Consider the following 24,719-nt stretch of genomic DNA (forward strand, 5'->3'; position numbering starts at 1 on the left):
ATTGCGTCGACCAGGAGTACCGCGTAATCTTACAATTTTCTACAATGGATGTTTTAATGCTACAGTTCTTGTTCTTTGTCACCTACATTTGCCAAAATGTCCCATAATGCCCATGCACCAACGTGTGTGTCTATCAATGACAGCCAGAGGAGGAGTTTGTAATGTGGCTATAAACGATTTGAATGTCATAGGATATAGTTTTCAATGGCCTCTAATTAACATCAGCTGCCAAGACCAGCAATGGTTCACCAATGATAGTGTTAGGGGTATGTTTGTTGACTTATAATTGTTTTTCAAAAGGCTAGGTTCATTCATCGATTGTACGAGTGGACAGTTGCTATAAGCGTGGACATTTAACCCTCTGCAGTTTACAGGGGAGGGATGAAATTGATCCCTTTTTAAAAAATTAAATGATAATGGATTTAACGGGTAGTTGTTTTGTTATTAACACTACTGTTGATATAATAGATCATAGTTCAAACACACTAAACAAAAAACGCGACAAACAATTTTTTATTTATTTGTTACCAGCATTTGGCACAGAGTAATTAAAGAAATCCTGTGCTAGTTCAATGAGTTTTGTTGCCATGCTCTCAGCAAGTGTTCACTTATTAGTTAATTCCAGCTGGAATTTTGTTGAGAAAGTAATGAAAAAGTGCATATCTAGCAAACACATATTAAGCTCATGTGATAGGTTACGTAATTGCATGCATTGGTCAAAATTGTTGCCTCTTTTTATTACCAGTAGGCTTATAAACAGAGAGTAGTAATACACATGGGGGTACGAATCCATAAAAAGTTTACTTTTTATGTATTCGAATCCCCCATGTGTATTACTACTACACCAGTGGGTAAAAATCTCGAGGTTATAATCTATAGTTTAAAAATATGGAATCTATATGTTTTAAAAACGGTCTTTACAAACAAATGTTAAGAAAGCATCGGTTCGGAGAGGGCTCGGCAGCGCAGAGCATGAAATGCTCGAGCAGGGGAATGGAGCCCTCGAGAATTCTGAGTGACGGCGGGGAAAATTTTCACGAAGTGAAAATTCGGAACGACCCCGTAGATTCGATGAATATTCGAAGAATATTCGAGAATAACAGAGGCTTAAAAAATGCTCTTTAAAAAACCGTCTTTAAGAATTAATTGTTAATAATCAAGTGTTAATAATCAAGTGTTAATAAAGCATTGGTTTTGATGGGGCTCGGCAGCGCAGAGCACAAAGTGCTCGAGCAGGGGATGGAGCCCCATCAAATTCTAGGCGACGATGGGAAAATTTTTCACGAAGTGAAAAATTGGGGTCGCCTCCCATTGGATTCGAAGAATATTCGAAGAATATTCGAGAATAAGAAGGCTTAAAATGCTCTTCAAAACCGTCTTTAATAATCAAGTGTTAATAATCAAGTGTTAATAATCAAGTGTTAATAAAGCATTGGTTTTGATGGGGCTCGGCAGCGCAGAGCACAAAGTGCTCGAGCAGGGATGGAGCCCCATCAAATTCTAGGCGACGATGGGAAAATTTTCACGAAGTGAAAATTGGTGTCCTCCCATTGATTCGAAGAATATTCGAAGAATATTCGAGAACAGAGGCTTAAGAAATGCTCTTAAAAACCGTCTTTAATAATCAAGTGTTAATAATCAAGTGTTATTAAAATATCAGTAGCAGCGCGTGTCTTAGTGCATGTTCTTAACAATGGTTGTTTAATGTAGATAGCACATTTCATCAGCGCATGTATAATAATACAATGTTTTACAAAATATGGGTTCTATATGTTTTTTTTAATTTGTCTGTCAAGCGAGTGTTATATAATTTTTGTTAAAAGTGTTTTTAATAATTGTTTCAGGATTTTGAATCTTATTCGCTATGGTGTATTAATTACAATGATGATTGAAGCAGTGCCACAGGTACTTAACCCGGCCTAACAGTGTTTAATCAAATAACATAAAGTATTTTAATTATCTAATTTAAATTTATCATATAAACAGAAGTTATACTATATTAATTCAACCATAATCATCTATACACCATTTTTATTAAACAACTAAGTTGATGTTTATCTAATAGTTTTATATGTTTAAGTTTATCTTAAATCCTAATAATTTATCAATGTTTTAAAATTTTTTTCAAATATTTTAGCTTCAATTCATTATTTTCTTAAATTTTATTTTAAGCTTGTTCTTTATACAATGTTCTTTAATATACCACATCTTTGATCTTCATTCCTAACTTTTTATAAGATTTAGTTTCAATTTCTGTCAATTTAATTATCAGATTTCTTGATAACTTTAAATATGATATCATCGTTATCTACATAAATCTTTATAAGAAAAATCAGGAATACCATATTTTTTGATCTTTGTAAAAAATCTTACATTGAAAATATTACTTTTATCATAATATGATTTTTCATGTTCTGTTAGATAGTCAAAATCTTTTGGTAGCCTTGAAGACCAAATTACTGTTAAAGTTTGAAAATATACAAAAAATTCTATTAAAATTTTACTATACAAAACTCTAATTATATTTTTTCAACCAAAAAATGAGAAATTTTGTACTTTTCTAATTTGAACCTTCTAAATACATGATATTCCTGATTTGAAATTCTTTTTGTTTTAATTTAAGTTATTTTGTATTAAAGTCTATATTTTTACAACCATTGAGATTGATTGTTCAAGAATTTTAAGATTTTATTAATAAATTAATTAAATATTTAAATATAGTGGAAGAATTCTAATTGTAAAATTAAACCTGTTTTATCGTAAGTATATAGTTATGCAACTAACCTAATGTTTAGTGTTGAACAATTGCAAATTATTGACACTTTTCTTACGTTTTCTAAATTCAACTTGTCATAAAGGGTATTTTTATTTATTTTTCTTAAAATTTTTGTGTAACATAAATTTATCATAAATTTTTAATTTAGTCCTCATTATGATATAAATTTTAGGAAATCATTATATTTATATCTTACATAGTTGTTTTTGAATAAATCCTGCCAGTTTGTCGAGAGCAGCACATTTGTTCTTGTTTCAAAAAAAATGCTCGATTCCATATTTTAATTAGTGGACAGAACTTTGCAATTTTTGTTAGCTCCTTAAACAAGCTGTATACATTGAATAAAGCATAACAAGTTTTTAGTTTACTTCAAATTAACAAAGATAATTTTATTTAAAGCAAAATTACGATCATTGCTATGAACCTCGCTGACATATTATGTCGCCTGTACTTGCCAGTTGCCAGCAAAGTTATCGTGTACGCAAAGCACTGCTTGAATTATTTTGAAGTCAATTTCATTTTGCAATTTGCCTAACGATGATTGAACAACGCTATTTTTATACTGTTAAATGGCCACCTTTCAAGTGAATTGTGATTCATTAAACGAAATGTTACTTCGACTATTAGTAAGTAGAAATTAAGTTTCACATCAGAGTTGAAAATAAAAATTCAAAAAGGCAAGAGTTCCTGTACCAAGTGTTCATGATTATTTTTACAAGCATGCAATATTGTCAAGGGAAACTTTGCAACATAAAAAAGTAGCTAAGGAAGTGCAACATTTCAAAATAATCCAAAATTACAAAAATGTAGTTTTGTTTTATAAAGTATTTATAGCAGAAAAAATGCCTTGTTTCACCAAATATTTATAGGGAAGTATGATTTTAGTAATACAGTTAAATTTGAATGAGTTCAGAAAAATTCGAGTTGCAAGAATACACAACTAATTATTTTAAGTGTATTTTCCAATAACAAAGCTTTTGCCACAAAAATGTTTGAAAATTTTTGAAAACTTGACCACATTACTACAACTTATACTTACATTTACTTTAGGTATCTACGATCGCCAAAATCGCCAAGAAAAATTGCCCCACCTTTGAATGCACATTACGAAACAACAGGAAGAATGAGAGTATCTTTAATTGGTTAGTCATCGTTTGCAAGGAGTGCAAACGCTGTAATTTTTATAAGCCAATTGAAACTGCAGCGACTTACGCTCAACATCTGCACAGAACAACAACTGCACCAACTTCCCCTTTATCACTGATCTTGCGTAACAATCACGATGTGTTTTTAGCGTATGTCAATACTGAAACTGGAGCACTAGGATATTTTCAAAGAGTAGTTTGTATGTATGCACTTGTGTTGTTTTAGTGTAAATATCTGTCAAATGTGACTCCACAACTAGTTAAAAAATACTTCGTATAAAGCACGTTTATGACCTTTGTTGTTTGCAACTTGAATTTTCTTCACTTGACATGTACATTAGCCTTCATTTTTGGTTGATATTTATTGTGCATTGTATTTATAATGATTTTAATCATTTTCAGATGTTCTGGATCACAATTTGTACCAACTTACATCCAGTTTATACGTGCACGAATATTACCGTCAGTATCTATTACCAAATAGATTTAACGACAGAAACCTAAATGCTATTAGACAAAGACTTTATCCTTTTATCCTGAGATACACATTGTGCAGCGAATATTTAGTGCCCTTCCTCTGCTCGGTTGTGGTGCCCATGTACAATTTGGGAAAGAGACCAGCATGTCGCTCGAGCTGTGAAAAAGTCTTTCGAGAGTGTTCTTATGCCAGGAGGCGCTTGAACTTTTTGTGGCCTCGTGAGTGGAGGTGCAGTCAATTTACAGAGAGAAGCTGCTTTAGTAAGTCCAATAATGATTGCACATGGAGCTTTGACTATTCTTAGTGTTAAGCACTGTCTCATTGATTTTTCTTGATTTAGATTCGACGTCTGCAGTAAGAAATCGTAGAAGTATGTCTTTTAAATTTGCTTATAACCAATGTAATCGCAGCAGAAGTTTCAAGTGCCTACACCAGGTCAGAGAAATAGCTTCAGATAAGAAAATCGATTTAAAAAAGATTTCAAATATATTTGATACGTCGAAAATTTTATCTTCGTGAGCTTTTGGACGTGGAAGTATGTGACTCCTGGAATTGTCGTAAAAGGAGAAAACGCAGTTCTACTTTTAAACGTTTTTCGATTATTTGCTCAAACTATATCGTCAAGATATATACACCTGTGCAGCATCCTGAATTTGTAGAGCAGCTTTAAGAAGAATTGTTATAATAGTTTGATTCGATAAAGTGAAAGTTATATCTTCAATACATATGTTCTTATGAAGATAAAATTTTCGTCCTATCAAGTACTAGAAATACAAGTTATTTCCTGACCTGATATAGCCTCCTTAAAATCGACTTGTGTTGTTACTCTCATCTTACAAAAACAAATTCCATGCGGGATGAGAATATTTCTTCTTTCTGTCTTCTGTGAAGCAAATGTTTTCAGGAAGTTAATACACTCAATCCAACGAATGAATATAATAACGAATGAGTAAATTTTTTAAATTTAGCGCCTCATGACTTTCGTTTTTCCAAACATATAGTGAAAGTGATGAAACATGGAAACATGAATCATATGTTAATTGTGATACTTTATGTTTCTTATACAAAATACACCAAAACCGTTAAAATATAATACTAGATTCAGTGAGAACGACTAATAGTCATCGACAGAAAAGTTATAGGGCTTAACTTTACGGTATAGTTTATTCCTTGTCTGTTTCAAGAAACACACAAGATCTTTTCCAATAGTCAACTGTATATAAAATGTCGGGATTTTCTATTAAATTTAAGCGCTGCTAATTTGAAATATCATGAGCAAATTTCGTATCATGTTTTCTGGTAATCTAGAATATTCTGGAAAAATTAGTAATCAATTTATGACTCAAATATTTTTCTTTTGTCAATTCAAAATATTCTTGGATCCTACTATTTTATTTTGACCAACAGTGCCATATTCTAGTATTTTTCCCTTGACAAATTTTTTAAATTGTTTGAGATACAGTGCTGTTATATAATTTCAAATTCAGAACCCTTGTATGAAATGTGATTTTGTGATCTTGCAAAAGATATTTTTGGAAAAAATTTGCACCTTGGAGTTGTTAGAAAACAAACATTATTGATGACATCATTTTACTTCCCAGTTGAAAACATTGAATCTGCACTCAGGAAAAGCGATCCGCTGAACAATGCAAGCCCACCACAACGAAAATGTGCCTTGATATCATGGCCGTCTTTAATGATCGCAGAAGAGTTGCCATTTTCAAATCAACATCCGCAACCAAACCTTTAAATTATTTCAACCACTCGTCGACTGAAGAGGCCATCTTTGAATTAAGTCGATATTTGCCATTGCTTAGCACTTTGAGAGAATTTAACCGAGCTTGCTTTGACGCCATGACAGTTTTATTATGTCATCTTCATTTACCAGCTTGCCCACGATTAACTCTCTCTGTCAGTTACTGTCAGAGATTTATGAGAGCTTGCTCTTCGCGGCCTTCCTTTCATCCGACAAACTATGGAACCACGTTACCTCTTATATCCGCAAGTAAATTGTAGTGATGAGAATTGGTTTTCTGTCAACAGTACTTCGATACAAAGTAAGTATTATGATTGTGTGGATAAAATAAGCAACAAGCAACATATACAAGTTTCAAAATGCTCATTTCTCGTACTGTTTCATTGGTCCAGAGTGTACATGTAACGTCATAATTTATGTTGATTTCTGCCAAGTAGCTTTAACCCAAAAGCAATTGTAAAACCTAGATTAAGAATACGGCATTTTTATTCAGGCTAACAAATTTTTGTAAAATTTGCTCAGGCAGCGCGAACGCTAGGCATTCAAATGACGAATTATTTTGCCTTTTGACTTTTTAAATCCAAATTATATTAAACCTTGTCAACTAGTTATTTTTGAATTAATTTAAGCTTATATTTATGCATAATTGTGAGGCATAAAGGAAATTGAAAAGCAAGAATTCAAAATAGCTGGCGTTGTGAACGCTAAGAGCTCGCGTTTGTGCATAAGCAAAAATTTCCAAAACTTAGTTATCTAACCCTGTTATCTCGATCGATTCTCTTTAGCTGTGTCATTGAGGTGCGAAAGCTATTTGAAAATGCTTCTCAGTAAACACAATTTGCATTTTAAAGAGTTTGTTGTTTGTCACAATTTTACTGAAAGATAAAGCATTGGAAGTCTATCTAACTGTTTCCACCAAACGTTATTTGAAAATGTTGCTCGGTGATGTTTTTCTAACACACTTCAGTGACGTTTTCCTAAAGTTTTTCGAACTCTCCAAACCAATTTTTATTTGGTAAGCGTACAACTTTCCACGTCTAAAGTTGGCATGACTCCTAGGTTCTTTAGAACTTGTACTGAGATACTTTCATGCACTTTTTTATTCTTTAGATGCTTGTATACTCTTTTTTAGGCTATAAGATGGAAGAGACCGCTTATTGCTTGCGATTAACGTTTACTTTGCATTTACTATAGCCTACACAATACCACGTTTTGCAAACTATCCTGCTCCACCACCAAATAATCCCATGATATCCTCGACGTCCTCCAACGCTTTAACTGTCAGCTACTCGCCACCTCCAATTCTTTCTCGGAATGTTGCAGTCTGCGTGTTGTATCGACAAAATTCATCAAACGAAAATTTTTTGTTTCTTCAAAGTAATAATGGTAGACAGTTGGTCATTGAGAAATTAACGAGCAGCGTTGTGTATGAATTGAAAGTAGCAACATTAGATGGTGTGGCAAGTATTCCTGGACCTTTTCTTACATTGACACAGAGGACACTTGGTAAAGAACATTTTTATCGTCCAGCATCGGATTAGATAAAAAATATTTATTACGTAAGCTAGTTGATCTCTTACTGTCCCACAATTGTTAATTGCTTAGTAATAAGTTTAATTTGCAGTCTACGTATATAAATTTACATAATTTGTATGCAATTGACAATCGTCAAAGTATCATAACATTATGATATACCGTATATAAAATTTTGACGTCTATAGCTAATAAATATTCCCATTTACATCGTGTCCTGCCCAGTATTTCAAATACTAACTTATAGCAGCGTTAAGTTTTCAAACACCGATGAAAGTATTAAAATTGCTTTTGTTTTAGATGCTGGTGTTGTTGATATGCCACGTTTCTTTGATCCTTGCTATAACTACTACAGAAAAGCTTTGCTTCCAAACATGTATGGAGACAGAACCTTTGAACAAGCTAGAGAAAGATTTTTCCATTTTATCCACTTGTGAACACATTTTGTTCAAGTGAATTGAAGCTTTTTATGTTCAGTACTTTTGCCCGCTACGATCCAGTTACGTACAGAGGTCAGAAGCCATGTCGTGCTACATGCAAACAGGTGTACAGAAGTTGCACGTTCGCTATTAGCCACTCGAAATTCTACTGGCCTTCGGAAATGAAATGCGAAAATTTTAACGATACATTTTGCTATAGTAAGTATGAACATGAAAAGAAGCTTGGTTATGTCTGTCTTCGTCGAAAAATGTCATTTAAGGCTGCAGTCAATCATATCAAATGTATCTTTTATTAAAATGATGACGCAACAAGTTTGATCGAGATGTTTCAGATTCATAACGATTTTTAACGTTTTAGCTGTACTCGTAATCATGATGTTGAAAATACGCTATGTTTAACTTCGTACAACTTATTAAAAATTCAACGAACTTGCATGTTTTAAACTGTTTGAAACTTTTCATTTCAGATCTTACAAAAGAAGTTGAAGTTGTCCCAGGTATGTAAAGATAATTTTTTATGATCATAAATGCCATCACTTTCAAAGAAGTGTATTATGTAACTCGTACGGAACAAAAGGTTTGTTTAACATGGATCAAATCCATTCATCAACTTAAAACGTTATTTTTTTATGGTACATGTAGAAGACATATTTGTTATAATTTTCGAAAAAAAGCTTAAATCAAGCACCTCCATTTATGCACAGGTCGTCGTTAATGTTATTTTTATCAATGAATAATTTAAGAATAGAGTTCTTTTATTCATTCTTCGTTATTTTGAACATAACAAAGAAGGTGACAAACAAATTTGCGTGAAGGAGAATATCAAATAAAAATGAATTTCCTCCCATTTGTTCATCATTATAGTATTTTCTTCTTGGCTGACTTTACGTATGTGCTATCATTGGTCTTTTATAATAGTTACACCGTCGGCGACTCCGTTCATAGTTCCCCAGCGACGTCGAAGAGCAACAAGGGTAAACGAAAGTTGCATAACTACTCCATTTACTCCTATTTGCTCAATAGTATCCGAGACTACAAGAGATGAGGATGTGCAGCAAACAAACAGGACGTATTTCTCAAGAACAATTAATCCCTTCTCCAACTATTTTGGACACAATTCTACAGATGAGGCTGTGTACAAATTGAGTAGCTTTTCCACATTTTTAAGCGCATTGCGTCGACCAGGAGTACCGCGTAATCTTACAATTTTCTACAATGGATGTTTTAATGCTACAGTTCTTGTTCTTTGTCACCTACATTTGCCAAAATGTCCCATAATGCCCATGCACCAACGTGTGTGTCTATCAATGACAGCCAGAGGAGGAGTTTGTAATGTGGCTATAAACGATTTGAATGTCATAGGATATAGTTTTCAATGGCCTCTAATTAACATCAGCTGCCAAGACCAGCAATGGTTCACCAATGATAGTGTTAGGGTATGTTTGTTGACTTATAATTGTTTTCAAAGGCTAGGTTCATTCATCGATTGTACGAGTGGACAGTTGCTATAAGCGTGGACATTTAACCCTCTGCAGTTTACAGGGGAGGGATGAAATTGATCCCTTTTTAAAAAATTAAATGATAATGGATTTAACGGGTAGTTGTTTTGTTATTAACACTACTGTTGATATAATAGATCATAGTTCAAACACACTAAACAAAAACGCGACAAACAATTTTTATTTATTTGTTACCAGCATTTGGCACAGAGTAATTAAAGAAATCCTGTGCTAGTTCAATGAGTTTTGTTGCCATGCTCTCAGCAAGTGTTCACTTATTAGTTAATTCCAGCTGGAATTTTGTTGAGAAAGTAATGAAAAAGTGCATATCTAGCAAACACATATTAAGCTCATGTGATAGGTTACGTAATTGCATGCATTGGTCAAAATTGTTGCCTCTTTTTATTACCAGTAGGCTTATAAACAGAGCAGTGTGATCTTTATTTAACTGGTTTAAAAGTCGGATATTTTACCTACTTTTGTACTTGAAATTACGAGAAAAGAGTTCACTCATATTCTTTTCGCAAAATTTAGTTCCGTCTATCGTCAGAAATGTTGAATTTGGTCCACCTCCACCAAGAAAAATAGAAATTACTCAAAGATCTACAAAACTGGAGGTTAACTTCACCCAAAATAACAACATCAACACGACAGTATTATACAAGCCACGTGGTAGCAATGTTCCTTATCAATACCAGATATTATCTTCCCGCAATTACTCTATACTTGATATTCTTGAACCTGGCACGGATTACGACATTAAAATTGCTTCCCTCAAGACTCCATCTGGCTTGCCAGGTGCTTTTGGTGAATTCGACATCAACACATATGGTATGCTATGTTGTTTTATTTGTAATTCATTATCACTACATTATTCATGATAATAACAACTCTGGCTGCCCAAGATAAGCCGAGTTTAAAGTTCGGATTTTCATGTATTTTCGAAAGATTATACTAGTGATGCTTGACTGACATGAAGTTCTGGATGCATAATATATTGCCACATGTAAGATTGCATTGCCGTAAATTTTGTTGTACCAATTAGCAACGATTATAACACGCAAATATATCCAAACACTGTTCTAGAGTAGCCCGACTGAACGTGTGATAGGCGACGTCTTAGCTCTACAGGCAGTGTCTTATTCGCTCATTAGAAGGAATAGCCCGGGGCAGCCTACAACCAATGGTATTTTTCCAATTACTTGTAGTATCTTCCTCTATAACTCTTAAATTAGTTTGCCCAAGTTGGTATCAAAACGATTTTTATGAATAAAAAGTACTTGCTGTTTTCAACTGCCGTCACATCCACTAACCTTGACAGTTTTCAAAAACTCAACACAGCTACATCCATAAACTTTTTATTTTTAAAGCCCCGCTGCATGTTGCAAGTTTCTTTTTGTTCACACAGACAAACAAATATGCAATCGTTTTATCCATATAAATATAGGACAGTGTCCAAATGATAGGACGGGTGAGGAAATTGCTCAAGGATTATTTCTTTGGACGATTGAGGATGCAAAAAATTCGCAGACTTTTACTTGTCCTCTCCACTTACAACCCAATGGCCCTAGGCAAAACGCAAGTCGAAATTGCTCATGCCAGGATAGTACGTGCAAGAATCCGATTTGGGAAGAACCGTACACAAGAGAGTGTGATTACACTATAGTTGAAGATCCACCTACAACAGAAACCCTTTCAAAATTGTATCAGGTATCGAATTATTACATTGTAGCTATAAGGTTAATTTAAATTTTCGCGAGCGAACGACATGTTGAAGGCGAGTATTGTGCACCGCTCTTCTTAACTCAAGCAACAATACCGAGTGTTTGGTTAAGGCCATTGAAACACTTAAAGCCATAAGAATTTTTTTTGTTTTAAAAAAGAAGAGAGTAGAGTTGGAAGCTTTATATAAATAATTAGAAATATGAAAAGTAAATTCCCCCAAGCGAAACGAAGCTCTGAAGTGTAGTAGCTAAACAACGAATTTAAAAACACTACAATTTTAAAAGTTTAGAAAATTCATTATTATTGACTTAAGTTCACATTTTGCTCTGCCAGAAATGCTCTCAAAATTAATTTAAGCAAAAAATCGCCTTTTTTTTCAGCATGCGCTGGCATGCTCAAAATTCTAGCAACAGCAATTTCAACTTCCATGTTTGGATGGCCTAATCCAGGCAAGGTATTAGCTAATCAGAGAACGCATCATGTTCCATATATGTCACAACATGTCATACATCTGAAATACTACGATAATGTGTCGGACAGAGGTGGACGTGATTAAAAGTATCAGTACCATGTACATGATTGTTGCATTATTTTTCTATTTGCAAAATCAACTTTAATTTGTTTTCTTTTTTAAAGACTAATCTATAACTTTGTATTTTCGTTATCTCTGACACACGGCGTTCAAACAAAATTCAAAAAGCCTCGTATTTAAAAAAAATTTAGAACTAATATTGATACTGCCTTTGAAATAATAAAATAAGTTGAATGGCTTTGATGCGTACGTAAAATACACGTTTTTTGTCCGCGAAAAGATTATTTTGCATGTGTCTGTCTCCTTTTCCTAATTTTTGGTGGCTTGTTGTCGAAGAAAAGTGCACAGTTTGCGAAAGGTTGAATAAAAAAATTTAAAACTTATATTAAAATTATTTCTTAACTGGGCTGCTAACTTTATTTTCTGGACATGGCATTAAAAATTATGAAATTGTTTAATACGATTTCATTCTAATGAACTCCTAACAACATCCATGAACAACCTCAAATCGTTAGCAAGCAAATCTGGGCTGACTTGTGAAAGTAGTTGTGTATTTAAGTTCAATTTTTGACAGGGATTTGCCTTTTTCTTCCAAATGTAGTTAATGAAAAGAGGATAGTAAGCTAGAGATAAATGTTTTTTAACAAACTTGTGTCATGCGTAAGTTTTTATCGCTATTTTTAGTTATTTCAAAGTGGAATTGTATCGGAACAGAAAGCCACCGAAGAGTTAAAGAACATAACTCAGAAAACTGTCACCAAATTTACCGTTAATGATATCCTTTTATGCACACTAATCTTGGAAGGGATTGTAAGACAGACTGAAGACTTAAAAAAGGTAAAATAATAGGTAGATTTAGTTAGCGATAACAGGAAAGAGAGTGAATTGTCTTTCATCCCAACCGAAATGCTCAGCAATTGCAAATGAGTTGCATCATTTGATAGAAATGATGAAACTAGAAGATAAAGACCTAGTTGTAGTAACAAACTTAATTACTTAAGTAGTATTAACTTAAATACTTAGGTAGTGGTGTGGTAAATGGCAATTATGGCCTAAGTATCACAGACAAGAGCAACTTAAATTAAAAGTTTCAATAAAAAAATACTTACGAGTGCATGTTTTACAGTAGTTGCACAAACTATCACTTGCTAATAATTAACTTTAAGATGTTTCTATCAATTAGAACTCTCTATTGATTCAAAAAAGCCTCATTGCGTTATTTAACTTTTATAATCATTCCTTAATAAACATTATTTAGTAAAACATTAGTTAAAACTCAACTGGAAATCATTGCTTTCTTAAAATTGCCGCTATGTTTTTTTTAATTGAAAAAAAGCTTGTTTGCATTCTTAGCTTTTCAGCCAATCCCGTTACAGTATTTGCAGTGCAATTATACTTCTTGCACAATTGCACATTTTTGCAGTGCAATTACAGATAAACTGTACTGCAATGAGCCCATCACAGTCATTGAATAGATCTCAAAGGATGATTATTAATCACTCAACCATTCTACAGTCAAATTCTACAATCTTGGCACAAAGAATTGTTAGTTCCAACATTCTCAAAATTTTCTTGACATTGTCAACATTTCCCAAGTATTTTAACTCTTTATTTGGCCTTGTAGCTTAACTTGCACAATCACAAAATGAAACATAAACCAACTGAGAGTGAAACTCGCCTCTAAAAAAATTAAGCTGAGAAACCAGACGTATTCGTTGATTAAATTGTTTTCCTTTGTTGAATTTTTTTAGACTGGACCAAATCTTGTTAAGATTATTGATAATCTCCTAAATACTGCATACAATGTTCTGAAGCAGGGACAACAGAAAAGCAACGTTTCTGCCAGGTGTGTTGCCTTGTATATAAAATTTTTATCGTATGCATTCCATGATCTCATGTTTGAACTTGTTGAGAGCATGCAGATACACTCGCTATTCTTCATGCCTTCAGGATTGTCAGAGTCCTTGAAACATTTTTGGACAACATTCCTCTTGATTATGGAACTGATTATCGGCAAAATGAAACAAACATTGCTGTTTTTGCAAAGGACTTCAACCCCCGCGAATTTGAAGGAGCAGGAGCTGCTTCCATCAATGAAATTGTGAGGCAAGATTTTGAAGTCTATAATGACGATTTGGATGTAAAACAAAATTCTTCACAAGTCTCGATCACGTTGCCTCAGTCATTGTTTAAAAACCTGGATATTGAATCAAAAAATCAAAACCAACGAATTTCCTTTGCAATATATCGCTCTACTTTGTTCTTTGCAAGTTTTGTAGAAGCTTTAGTAAACATGACAACTAACACTGTTCGTGAAAATAACAGTTACGTAATATCAGGCTCAGTGAAAGGACAAAAACTGAAGGATTTATCAGAGCCGGTGGTCACAACGTATAAGCCATTGAGAGCAGCTGTTGATGACTCAACAGCTTGCGTGTTTTGGAACTTTACTGCAAATAACGGCACTGGAGACTGGGCACCGGATGGATGTTCTTTTCAAGGAATAAAGAATGGCATTGTTAGGTGTCATTGTACACATCTGACCAACTTTGCAATATTAATGGTAAATAAATTTTCTTATTTATAAATGTTCACGATTACTCTCGCTTTTTGATTGATCATTGCGCTATGGCTTTCTTTTACGTTCATTCTTACATAAAATTATATAATTGTATAATTACATAAAAGATAAAAGATCTTTTATGTATTAAATGCCTGGACTACAAATTTTCAAACTTAATTGTATAATTGTATTGGTTTTAGGATGTTTATATCCACGACAGAAATCCAACCCACGACCAGGCGCTAAGTATAATCAGCTATGTTGGCTGTGCTATTTCATTGGTCGGTCTCATTTTGACTATGACTACTGTACTAATATTCAAGTAAGTATTCGTTGCACAGTTTTGTAATTCTGATATATATTCAGCATAATTCCCATACCAGTACTACATTTGAATCTAAGCCATCAAATGGCAGCGAAAAAATATAAATGCATTTACATTTTTATTGCTTTAATGTGTTTCAGTCTACGAAAAAGGAAGTCGTTCTTCAGTTTTCAGTTTTCAGTTATTTTAATGATCAATATCGACTTTCAGTGCTTTAGAAGAGTCTTACGAGACTATTTACACCATCTACTCAGTCATGAGCTGTACATTGTGTACAGAGCGAAGCTAAAGTGATCTAAATTTTTCTTTTTATTGTATAGTATTTTTCAGAGACTTGTGGTTTTTGCAATGTAAGGTTGTAAAATTTCCATTGTCATATCTTTTTTTTACACCTTATCAAATTAAATAGAGATCTTCGAACCAAGATTCCTACGCAAATCCTTTTGAACTTCTGTTTGGCTTTGACTCTGACGCTAGTTGTGTTTCTTGCGGGTGCAGAAAGATCAAGGACGTCCTCGATGGCCCTATGTCGGACAGCGGCCATTGCAATGCACTACTTTGTGTTATCCATGTTCTTTTGGACATCGATCCAAGCTTATAACATGTATTTGTCGTTTGTGAAAGTGATGCCAAGATACTATTCTAAGTTCATGTTGAAGTGTTGTGTTGTTGGATGGGGTTTGTATTTTGAGCATTTTTTCCAATTTCGTGCTTTCATTGGCAAGGGGCAGTTGCGCCGACAGTCGTCGAGTTTGGTCATGTTATGTAAATTTGAGATGATGATACTTTTTTTATTTTTATATTCATTGTTTTTCAATAAGTCAAAACAAAAATATTTTACCTAGCACAACCAAACTTTTGGATATAAATTATCATAAATTCTAACGAAATCGATTCCATGTGAAAAACAAGCACTAATGTGACTTGTGGTAGCTAACTTGCAAAATACTATGGGAAGATGGCCTTTATCAGATTACCATAAGCTTAGTTAGTGCTGTGCTTAAGTATCAATTGGATTAATTTATTTAGCCATAGTTTAGTGAGGAACTTTCTTTTGCGCGTTGTTTGTATATATATTATTAGTAGAATGAGTTACATTAATAGTAAAATGATATAACCACTTTTTGCCAGATTTGTTTGAAGAAAAAGGTAAAAATCAAAAAACCAAACTCTCTTCCATTCACGTCTTCAAAAAACCATAAGCACCCCTAAATATTATGAGAAGATCCATTTCTTATTTGCAAGATAAAAAATCAATCATCAAAATTAATGTGGTTCGAATGACAAACAGAACTTCGTGTCTTACAGGTTTTCCAGCATTGATTGTGGTGATTTGCGCTGCTGTAGAAGTCGAAAAATATGGTGATGAGCAATTGTAAGTAGATGATTGCATTGTTGTCCTAATCTATTGATTTTACTATTCCAGAAAAAGTTTGTCTTTATGTTTTCTGTGGAAATAATAAATTACACGTCTAGTGTAGCCTTTTGTGCAAGAGCATTTGAAATTTCTAAAAGGAATTGCGAATTCTTTTTTTGCGTTGAAAAACCTCTTGGATTATAATCAGTTACATTATTGACGTTTTGAATTATTTCACACAGTCTTCTATGAGCTTGGTAATTGACTGTTCATTTCATCCTAGCTTTCATTTCTGCTCTGAGTTTTTCAAATAATTTCCAGCCAAGAAGTTATAAGTTATTGCTAACTGACCATCTTCATTCTTTACATTCATGATCTGTCTTTGCCGCTCTATTCTGCAACTTTTAGAGCCTTGATGAGTTTTGATTTTGTTAATGTGTGAGTTGTAGCTAAAGAAAGAAAGTATATTTCGTTTGGAAAGAAATAAAAAAGTTTAAAACTGCTTAACCATTCTATAATTATTTGTTAACCTCTCGTAGAGTATTTTTGTTAAAATTGGAATTTTTTCATCTTTCCTTTTATTGTTTCACAGCTGTCGTGTACAAGGTTCGCCGTTTTATTATGGTTTCCTAACTCCAGTTGTTTTAATTATTGCTCTTAATGCAGTCGCATTTGTGTTCATAATTCACTCGCTGTTGAATGCTGGATCTAAGGTTGCCGCTGACAAGAAAGCTACTGGTTTGCAGCACGTACGACGAGGAACCGCCATTTTGATTGTACTTGGACTAACCTGGATATTTGGCGTGTTTGCTTTAAGCGACGCAAAGTTAGTTTTTCAATATTTGTTTGCCATACTCAACTCCTTTCAAGGATTTTTAGTATTCGTATTTTATTGCCTGCTATCTTCGGATACACGTGCCAAGTACGCAAAACTTTGTCAAACTCAACGTGGATCGGAAAATAGCCGAAAGCGTTACACTCCTCAGACGACATCCGAAGGCCGATTCCATGAGATCAACATGAATAAAAAGAAGAAAGGAAATGTTTACACAAGCAGCAACCCTACTTCAACGACCTTGCCAGAGCAGGAAAAACTGGAAATGACGTCTTTTAAAGCGTAATAAATCATCCAGTGTACATTCTGGTAACCAACCAGAAAACCAAACGACCGTTATATTTTTTGTTAAAATTAACCATGGACCTTTGACATTTTACAATTTGTATACAATGCTTGCATGATGAAGAGAGAAGTAACTTTAAATTGCTGTTTTACCAGTATAATAGCCAATTTTCTTCTATAACAATTCTGTTCATTTATAAACAAGAAAAATTAAGGAATATATTAACTTGTCCATTGAATTCACCCTTAATTAATCACCTCTTGTGATTAATTATATTCTCAATTCATTCTTGTACAATTTTTCTTCCCTTCAGAATTTTTGTGGGTAGCCGTTGCGCATGTGCGGTTTGTATGTCCTTATTCTCGGAGATAGTCGGACGTACGAGCTATGACTAAAAGGGCCGTTTAGTGTGTTCGTTGTTTTATCGGAAAAGATCGCAATGTCGTTTTCCTAACAATTTTTCATTTCATTCTGTCGATTAAAGGACACATGCAAGCTAGAGGACAACTTTATTTTATTGTAAGGCCTATAGCGTGAAAATAAGACGTACAAAGTTTCAAAGTCGTCTGCAAAATATTTCAAAAGATATTTAGGGTTATAATCGGTAAAAACACGGTATTCGATGAACATTGCTAAAACGCCGTCATCATCATCATATCTTGTCGCCCTGTGGCGCGTGTTATACAATCAGTCGAAATCAGGGACGGCACGTGAAGCCTTGCTACTTGTCCCAAAGCTAAAACGCCGTGAGATTGTTTAAGTCTGGGAACTGGGAAAGAGTGACGTATTAGTTGACATAAACAAGCATCGTTCTTATATCGTTCTACGACTTGCACGACTTTCGGTAGTTTGCTATTAAGGTAGTTTGCTAGTTATTGTTTTTTGTTTAACAAAAATTAATGGATTCTCCTTCTGAAGAAGCCGATTATAATATTGTCATCAATAACAATGAGGTACAACCTTACATGTTTGAGCCTTTGGCCAACGCGAAAGGTGGTCCATAATGATGACAATTTTTCGTCATCGGAAAGCAAAGATGAATATATTCACAGAATTGGAAATGTTGAATGGTTAGTTGCATTTTATTTATCAAAACGAGATTTATGTTGCTTAATGGCTTCAGCTTTGCTGATTTTTGATTTGTGGCGAGTCAATGGGATAGGTATTTCTTTCACTCCAGCGACATCAAGAGCTTTGGACAGTGTTGGATTAATGCGTCTGCAGTACAAAACTTCTTTCATGAAGTCCTTAACATATCCTGAAAAGCAAATCATTATTTATGTTGGCTTTGCATTGCACTTTGAGAAAAGGTAAGTTTATTTTTCTGTGCTAACCATAAGTGCTGTCAACTTTCACTGGTTTGATGACCCCCTGTCCTTCCTTTGACTTTGAATAAGCCACTCTCCAAATAATTGCCTCTTCTGTTTGCCCACCATTCTTTGTTTTCTGAGCTTTATTGCCATTCTCATTGAAATGAAGAGAGGCAATAAACAATCAACAAATGAATGTTAAGTTTATGTTTACAACTATTGCAACTTATTGCTTTTGCAATGATAACTTTTTTAAGTAATCGTTCACAAATCATAATTATATTACCTTGCTTCCATTGATCTGTAGAAAAAATGGGTATGTTTTGGTGCAAAAAGAATCACCACTCGGTGGAAACCTTCGATGGACGAAGTCTGCTTCTGATAACTGAGTTTTCCAATATCTCTCATGAGATACTTGGACTCAACAATCAAAGACAGCTCAACATAAGCTTGTGAACCTAAGATGAGAAGTTAGTTAACAAAAAAAAGAATGTTGATGTTACTTTGAAATTTATTCGCTTACAATACCTTTTTTTATCCGCATTCTAGGCTCTAACATATCATGTTCACATTTTGGGAATATATCACTATGTCCCTCGTGGATGTCACATATATGGTTGAGAACTGGCAACCACTTTGCCTTGACAAGCAGCACACCAGTATACATGGTTGGAAATTGATTGGGCCCAATCTCACAATAATTTGCAACCACTTTTTTTTGATGCTGCCAAAATTTTCTTTTTGATTCCTGTTGGATTTTGATTATTGATGAAATGTGTAAAAGTTTGGTTTGTTATGACAATCTATAACTTTTGCTACATGCCATACATCAAAGTAGTGCTCGATTTTTGGTCTTTGTTTTGACATGTAGGATTTGATTTGAGCATGTCTGTCTGTGGTCATTGACTTCACCTTCATCCCACTTTCATCAAACTTTGCCAGACATCTTTTTAATCCCCCAAATTCCATCGCTCCAGAGTTGGTCCCTTCATTGGACTGTTTAAAATAATTATGTGAGTATTCTAACCATGTTTTATGTGCAGTTGTTGAAGAATTGTTACCGAACAAGTTGTGTGTCTAAAATGTTGTTAGATTCCAAATCCATGCAGCTATATGACCCATACTTGGCACTATATTTAGGCGAATCACATCTTCCATCTCCTCCAAGGTTAATGTTCCTTTCTCTGATTGATTCTAGAAGATGCTTTTGGTGCATATGCCAAACATTTGAAACACTGGGTATCAAATACGCTGTTTGAATATAGCTATATGTGCGCTCTGACAGAAATTGTATGTTTGAGTGACGAAGGAATTGAAGAACTTTCTGGGGCTACTACCACTAAACAAAATGCTGGCAGCAGAGACCAAGTTACCCAAAGGCATTTGCACATGCAGAGGTTGGCTATTCCATTCTCGAACATAACCACAATGACATTTTGCTAGTACGTTAACCATACCACCAGTCGTTTTGGTCACAGTGGAACAGCTTTCACCACAACATGGGCATTGAATTACTAACTGTCTCTGGCAACTATCAAACACTATGTATTTTCTCTCATTTTGAGCATCTTTCCTATAACATAAAAATTACCATCAGAATCAGAGAGAGATAAACGTAGCGTTCTGAGAAACATATAACAGAGAAAAGCAATGTAAAGAATAGTCAGGTGACTGGATTGTTGGTACTAACGTCGCATTGTCATTGTCGGATTCTTCATTTTCGCTTAACTCATTTGAACATTGTGAGTCTGATCCATTGTAGCTATTGCTCATCGTCAACGTGCTTTCTGTATCAGACCATACAGCGCTGTCCTCAAAATGTTCAATTTCACATGACGTCGTCTGTGTGCTGTGATTTTTTGTTGAAATGAACTCAACCTCCGTACCTTAGCATAAAATTATCGTAATGCTGGATTTTTCACAAAATTAAGACCGTCGAAATGGAAAGTCTATACCTCTACTTATCATATTTGGCAGTTTTGTTTGAGTGGTTCTTGACCTCACGTGTTTTTGCGGACGGATTGTTATGTCTGCTTGGCATTTCACATTGTGCTTCTAAAGTATAAGGAATTTTCTATGAGTTAAAATAACACAAAAAAGATCATACGACATTAGTCTGAATTAGTTACCACTGTAACTAATTTTTTTTTTGACTCTGAAGATGACTACCGCTAAGGTTGTCGAAACGTCAGTCAACAACAACAAAAACAGTCCTTCTCAGGACTTTATTAACCTGGACGATCATCATTTACAAACATGTGATGGCATTACTCCAAGTATTGCTTTTTCAAAAATACTTAGCAACCACTGATCTGTACAGAAATTACCTGGGGCCAGATGTATAAAAACGTAGTTAACTTTAACTATAGTTAACGCTAACTGCCGTAGTTATCTCTTTAACTGTAGTTACTTAGCCGCATCTATATTCAGCACAAATTGAGCAATTTTCAACAACTGTCTGAATATCTTTATTTATACCTGACCACTATACCAGCTCACGAGCACGCTGTTTACTTATTTCAATGCCCATGTGGCTTAGATGAATTTTATTTAAAACACTTCCTCGCAGTGAGGGTAGAATGAAGATCTTTTCTCCTTTGAGCACCACACCTTCAATTACTGTCAGTTCTTCTCTGTAGCTCCATAATGGTTTTAAGAAGCTTGAAAGATTTTTCTTATCATTTGGCCAACCTTCAGTAATCACTCTCACTAGCTCTTTCATCATTTCATCCTTATTAGTTTCTTCTTTAATTTCTCTTAGTTTGCCGTCAGACAATGGTAGCATTGAGATCATAGCGATCGCTTGATAATCCAAATCAAGTGTTTCTTCCTCTGATTTGTAATTTGACAAATGGGCTCTGGACAACGTAGCTGCTATGTATAATTCAGTTCTCTGTTTATATTTTATCTCAATATCAAACCGCTGTAAATTCAGGAGCATTCTTTGCAAGCGAAGTGGTCATTTATCCAATGATTTCTTGCTGGTTTCCAGTGGCTGATGATCCGATTCTACTATGACATGCTTGCCATAAATGTACTGATAGAAACGATTACACCCAAACACGACCGCTAACAATTCTTTTTCTATCTGTGCATATCTTGTTTCTGCTCGTGTCAAAGATCTTGAAGCGTATGCTACTGGTCTATTTGATTGAATAATTACTGCTCCTAGTCCCGATTTCGAGGCGTCTACTTGAAGATAAACTAATTTCATTAAATCATAATATGCTAAGATGCCAGGCTGTGGACTTGAGAGTAAGGTCTTTATCTCTTCAAAAGCATGAGAATGTCTCTCGGTCCAGTGCTACGCTATGTCTTTTTTAAGTAACTGTCGTAAAGGTGAAGTGATTTCCGATAAATTTGGTACGAATTTTCCAACATAATTGACCATACCAAGAAGCCTTTGAATTCCCTTTTTATCCTCGGGTTGTGGCATGTTCACGATTGCCTCTATTTTCTGTGGATCTGGTTTGACACCTTTGTGTGTGAGCTGATGTCCAATATACACCACACTCTTTTTTCTGAAGTGACATTTTTCTAACCTAAACTTTAGATTGCTCTCTCTAGGTCGACCCAGCGTTACCTTGAGACGTTCATCGCGTTCTTTAAGTGTTCTCCCCCAAACAAGAATGTCATCGATGTCTGTTTCGACTCCAGCAATATCTTTAAAGATTTCATGTATTCTTTTGTGAAACACTTTTTGCGCACTTCGGATTCCAAACGGCATTCGGGAAATCTAAAGCGCCCAAACGGTGTATTGAAAGTCGCGAGCTTCGAGCTTTCTTCGTCCAGAGGTATTTGCCAACAGCCCGATCTTGCATCTAACATCGAGAGGAAACATGCACCTGGCATTCGAGCAGTGATTTCTTCGATAGTCGGAAGCTGATAATGTTCTCTTTCCAAAGCTTTATTGAGGTCCTTAGGATCAATACAGATGCGTATTGAACCTAATCCGACGGCTCATCGACTTTACCAATATTCCTTGCTTCACCATATATTCGAGGGTTTTGCTAGATGCTCTCGCAGAGGATGTGGAAGTTTTCGTGGCGGATGCATGACCGCCTGTACATCAGGGTCCACTTCCATGTGATATAGTTTTGAGAGACAGCCAAGACCTGTAAATACATGTTTTTATTTGGTTCGAATTTGTTCTGAATATTCATCTGTAGAAGCATGTTGTGTTGACTTTGACGCGCTCTCATCGGATACTTGTGATTTTGTCCTTGAGTAAATTTGACGAGTTTTAATTCTTTGCAGGCTGCTATACTGAGTATAGGCTCACTGGGTGTATCTGATATAAAGAATTCCAAATCGTGCTCTTCTTCTCGGTATTTGCAATGCAGAGTACATACAGCTTTAACGAGAACAGGCTTGCCGTTGTATGCGGTAAGATTAACTGCTGGCTTTTTTAATGGTAGTCTTGTAGTGCTTGCTAACGATTTATATGTTTTAACTGGGATGACGTTCACCCCTGCCCCAGTATCTAGTTTTAACTTGACTTCAGTATTGTTCACGCACAGTGTCGCATATTCCGCTTGATTTTGATTAAGTCTTGTTTCGTTTATGGCAGCTTGTATTGTATCGAGGAATAGGAAATCGTCGCTTGCTTCTTCTTGATTAGATCCATTGTTAGATCGCTTTGTCTCAATTGAGTTTAATTTTCCACTTGAGCGACACATCTTGGCGTAATGATTGAATTTCTTGCATTTATTACATTGCCCACCAAACGCTGGACATTTTTGTTTAGGATGTTTGTTTCCACAATGCATGCATTTCTTTTCTATGTTATATTCATCACGATTTTCCTTCTATCTTTTATCAACGTGCTGTCTTTTAGAAGTTTTCTCGTCGTGGATGACGAGGACTGTGGATGGAATCGATTTCTTTGTCGTTATCGAACAGTTTTAATTGTTGTAACGATAATTCATCCACTTGACAGATTTCAATCGCTCGAGTGAGTTTCAATTCGGGTTCTCGAAGAAGTCTTTCCCTGACTCTTTTTGAAATGATAACACTGACAATTCTGCTGCAAATTAGGTCCTCCTTGATCTCACCCCACTCGCAACTTGCTGCCAAGGTCTTAAGTTCAGTTACATATTGGTCGATGGTTTCCGACTTTTGCTGATTTCTTGTCAAGAATCTATGTCTCTCCACGATTAAATTTTTCCGTGGTTTACAATATTGTTCGAATTTCTGAAATAGTATTGGTACTGTCACTATTTCTTAGCAATCTTTATATAACTCGAATTCAAAGGTATCTCTGATGGCTTGTCCTTGTCGACCGATCATGCACATAGCGACTTTTTCTTCTTCGCTTTTATTCTTACATGTCGCGATTAAGTAATACTGTATACTCCGCCTCCATTTCGACCAAACTACTTTTAAGCCCGGGTTTACATGGCAATAATCGCGTGAGAAGTCGCCGGTGGTGTTTGGCGCGAAAATTAAAAAACCTAACATTGGCAAACATTTCTGCACATATAACAATTCTTGTATTAGTTGTTTTTGTTTTTTTGATCGTTTTCATTAAAATGTACCGGTTTTGGTCATCAATATATTAAAAAATACATTTGTCCGACGTCATTACACAAAAGAACGAAAAATGACCGTAGCTAGTTACCATGGTAATTCTACTTTTAGCCCGGTCAGCCGGGATGACATGTTTACATTGGAAAAATTACTCCGTTTAACCGGGCTTCCCGGCTAGCTCAAACGAGATCTCGACAAACGGGCTCATGTAAACTAAATTTTGTTTTATTAGGAAGTTCTTATGAGACGGCTACTTCTCTTAGCCCGGCTAGCAGGGCTCATGTAAGCAGCCCATATACATCTAGATCCACGTTTGTGAGGCCCCTGAATTTTGCGATGCATCTGTATTTGCAACTCGCAAGACCATTGGATATGTTTCAGTAAAATGAGCGTGTTTAGGTAAAAATGGGCGTAGCAATGTCAAGCATTATGCCCAGTATATATATATATATATGATAATATAAAGGATTCTCTGGATTTTTGTTTTGAAATTTTTATTAAGCTTTCAACTCGGTGCTTCGAGCCTTCGTCAGAATGTGAGAATATATTATTTGCGAAGATTTTGTAGGCGTTTGGAGCGTCTGATTGGTTGGTTAGTAGTTGAGTTGATATTATTGGATGGTATAAGAT

The 24,719-nt window shown here is 34.9% G+C and overlaps 1 protein-coding gene and 2 long non-coding RNA genes across 4 annotated transcripts; all 3 read left to right on the forward strand.

The window, feature by feature from the left end:
• On the forward strand, positions 1-17,488 carry LOC124459607 (adhesion G-protein coupled receptor G2-like). Of its 2 annotated transcripts, XM_047009077.1 has the most exons (12): positions 8,180-8,326; positions 8,596-8,625; positions 9,047-9,564; positions 10,161-10,458; positions 11,075-11,337; positions 12,569-12,721; positions 13,636-13,730; positions 13,835-14,447; positions 14,648-14,769; positions 15,182-15,450; positions 16,081-16,147; positions 16,722-17,488. In XM_047009077.1, the coding sequence occupies exons 1-12, from the start codon at positions 8,290-8,292 to the stop codon at positions 17,248-17,250; spliced, it is 2,994 nt and encodes a 997-aa protein (XP_046865033.1). In that variant the 5' UTR covers positions 8,180-8,289; the 3' UTR covers positions 17,251-17,488. The 2 variants fall into 2 exon arrangements, with proteins under 2 accessions (XP_046865034.1, XP_046865033.1); XM_047009078.1 differs by lacking the exons at positions 8,180-8,326; positions 8,596-8,625; positions 9,047-9,564 and adding an exon at positions 1-266 and having other exon boundaries at positions 10,162-10,458.
• LOC124459613 lies at positions 4,468-6,029 on the forward strand. The gene is made up of 3 exons (XR_006953709.1): positions 4,468-4,659; positions 4,740-4,769; positions 6,001-6,029. It is a non-coding gene; the product is annotated as an uncharacterized LOC124459613 (long non-coding RNA).
• LOC124459612 lies at positions 6,028-7,505 on the forward strand. Its single transcript, XR_006953708.1, has 2 exons — positions 6,028-6,456; positions 7,350-7,505. It is a non-coding gene; the product is annotated as an uncharacterized LOC124459612 (long non-coding RNA).
• Positions 17,489-24,719: the final 7,231 nt, after the last annotated feature.

The sequence above is a fragment of the Xenia sp. Carnegie-2017 genome, unplaced genomic scaffold, assembly GCF_021976095.1.
Source record: "Xenia sp. Carnegie-2017 unplaced genomic scaffold, XeniaSp_v1 HiC_scaffold_13, whole genome shotgun sequence".
Lineage (NCBI taxonomy): Eukaryota > Metazoa > Cnidaria > Anthozoa > Malacalcyonacea > Xeniidae > Xenia > Xenia sp. Carnegie-2017.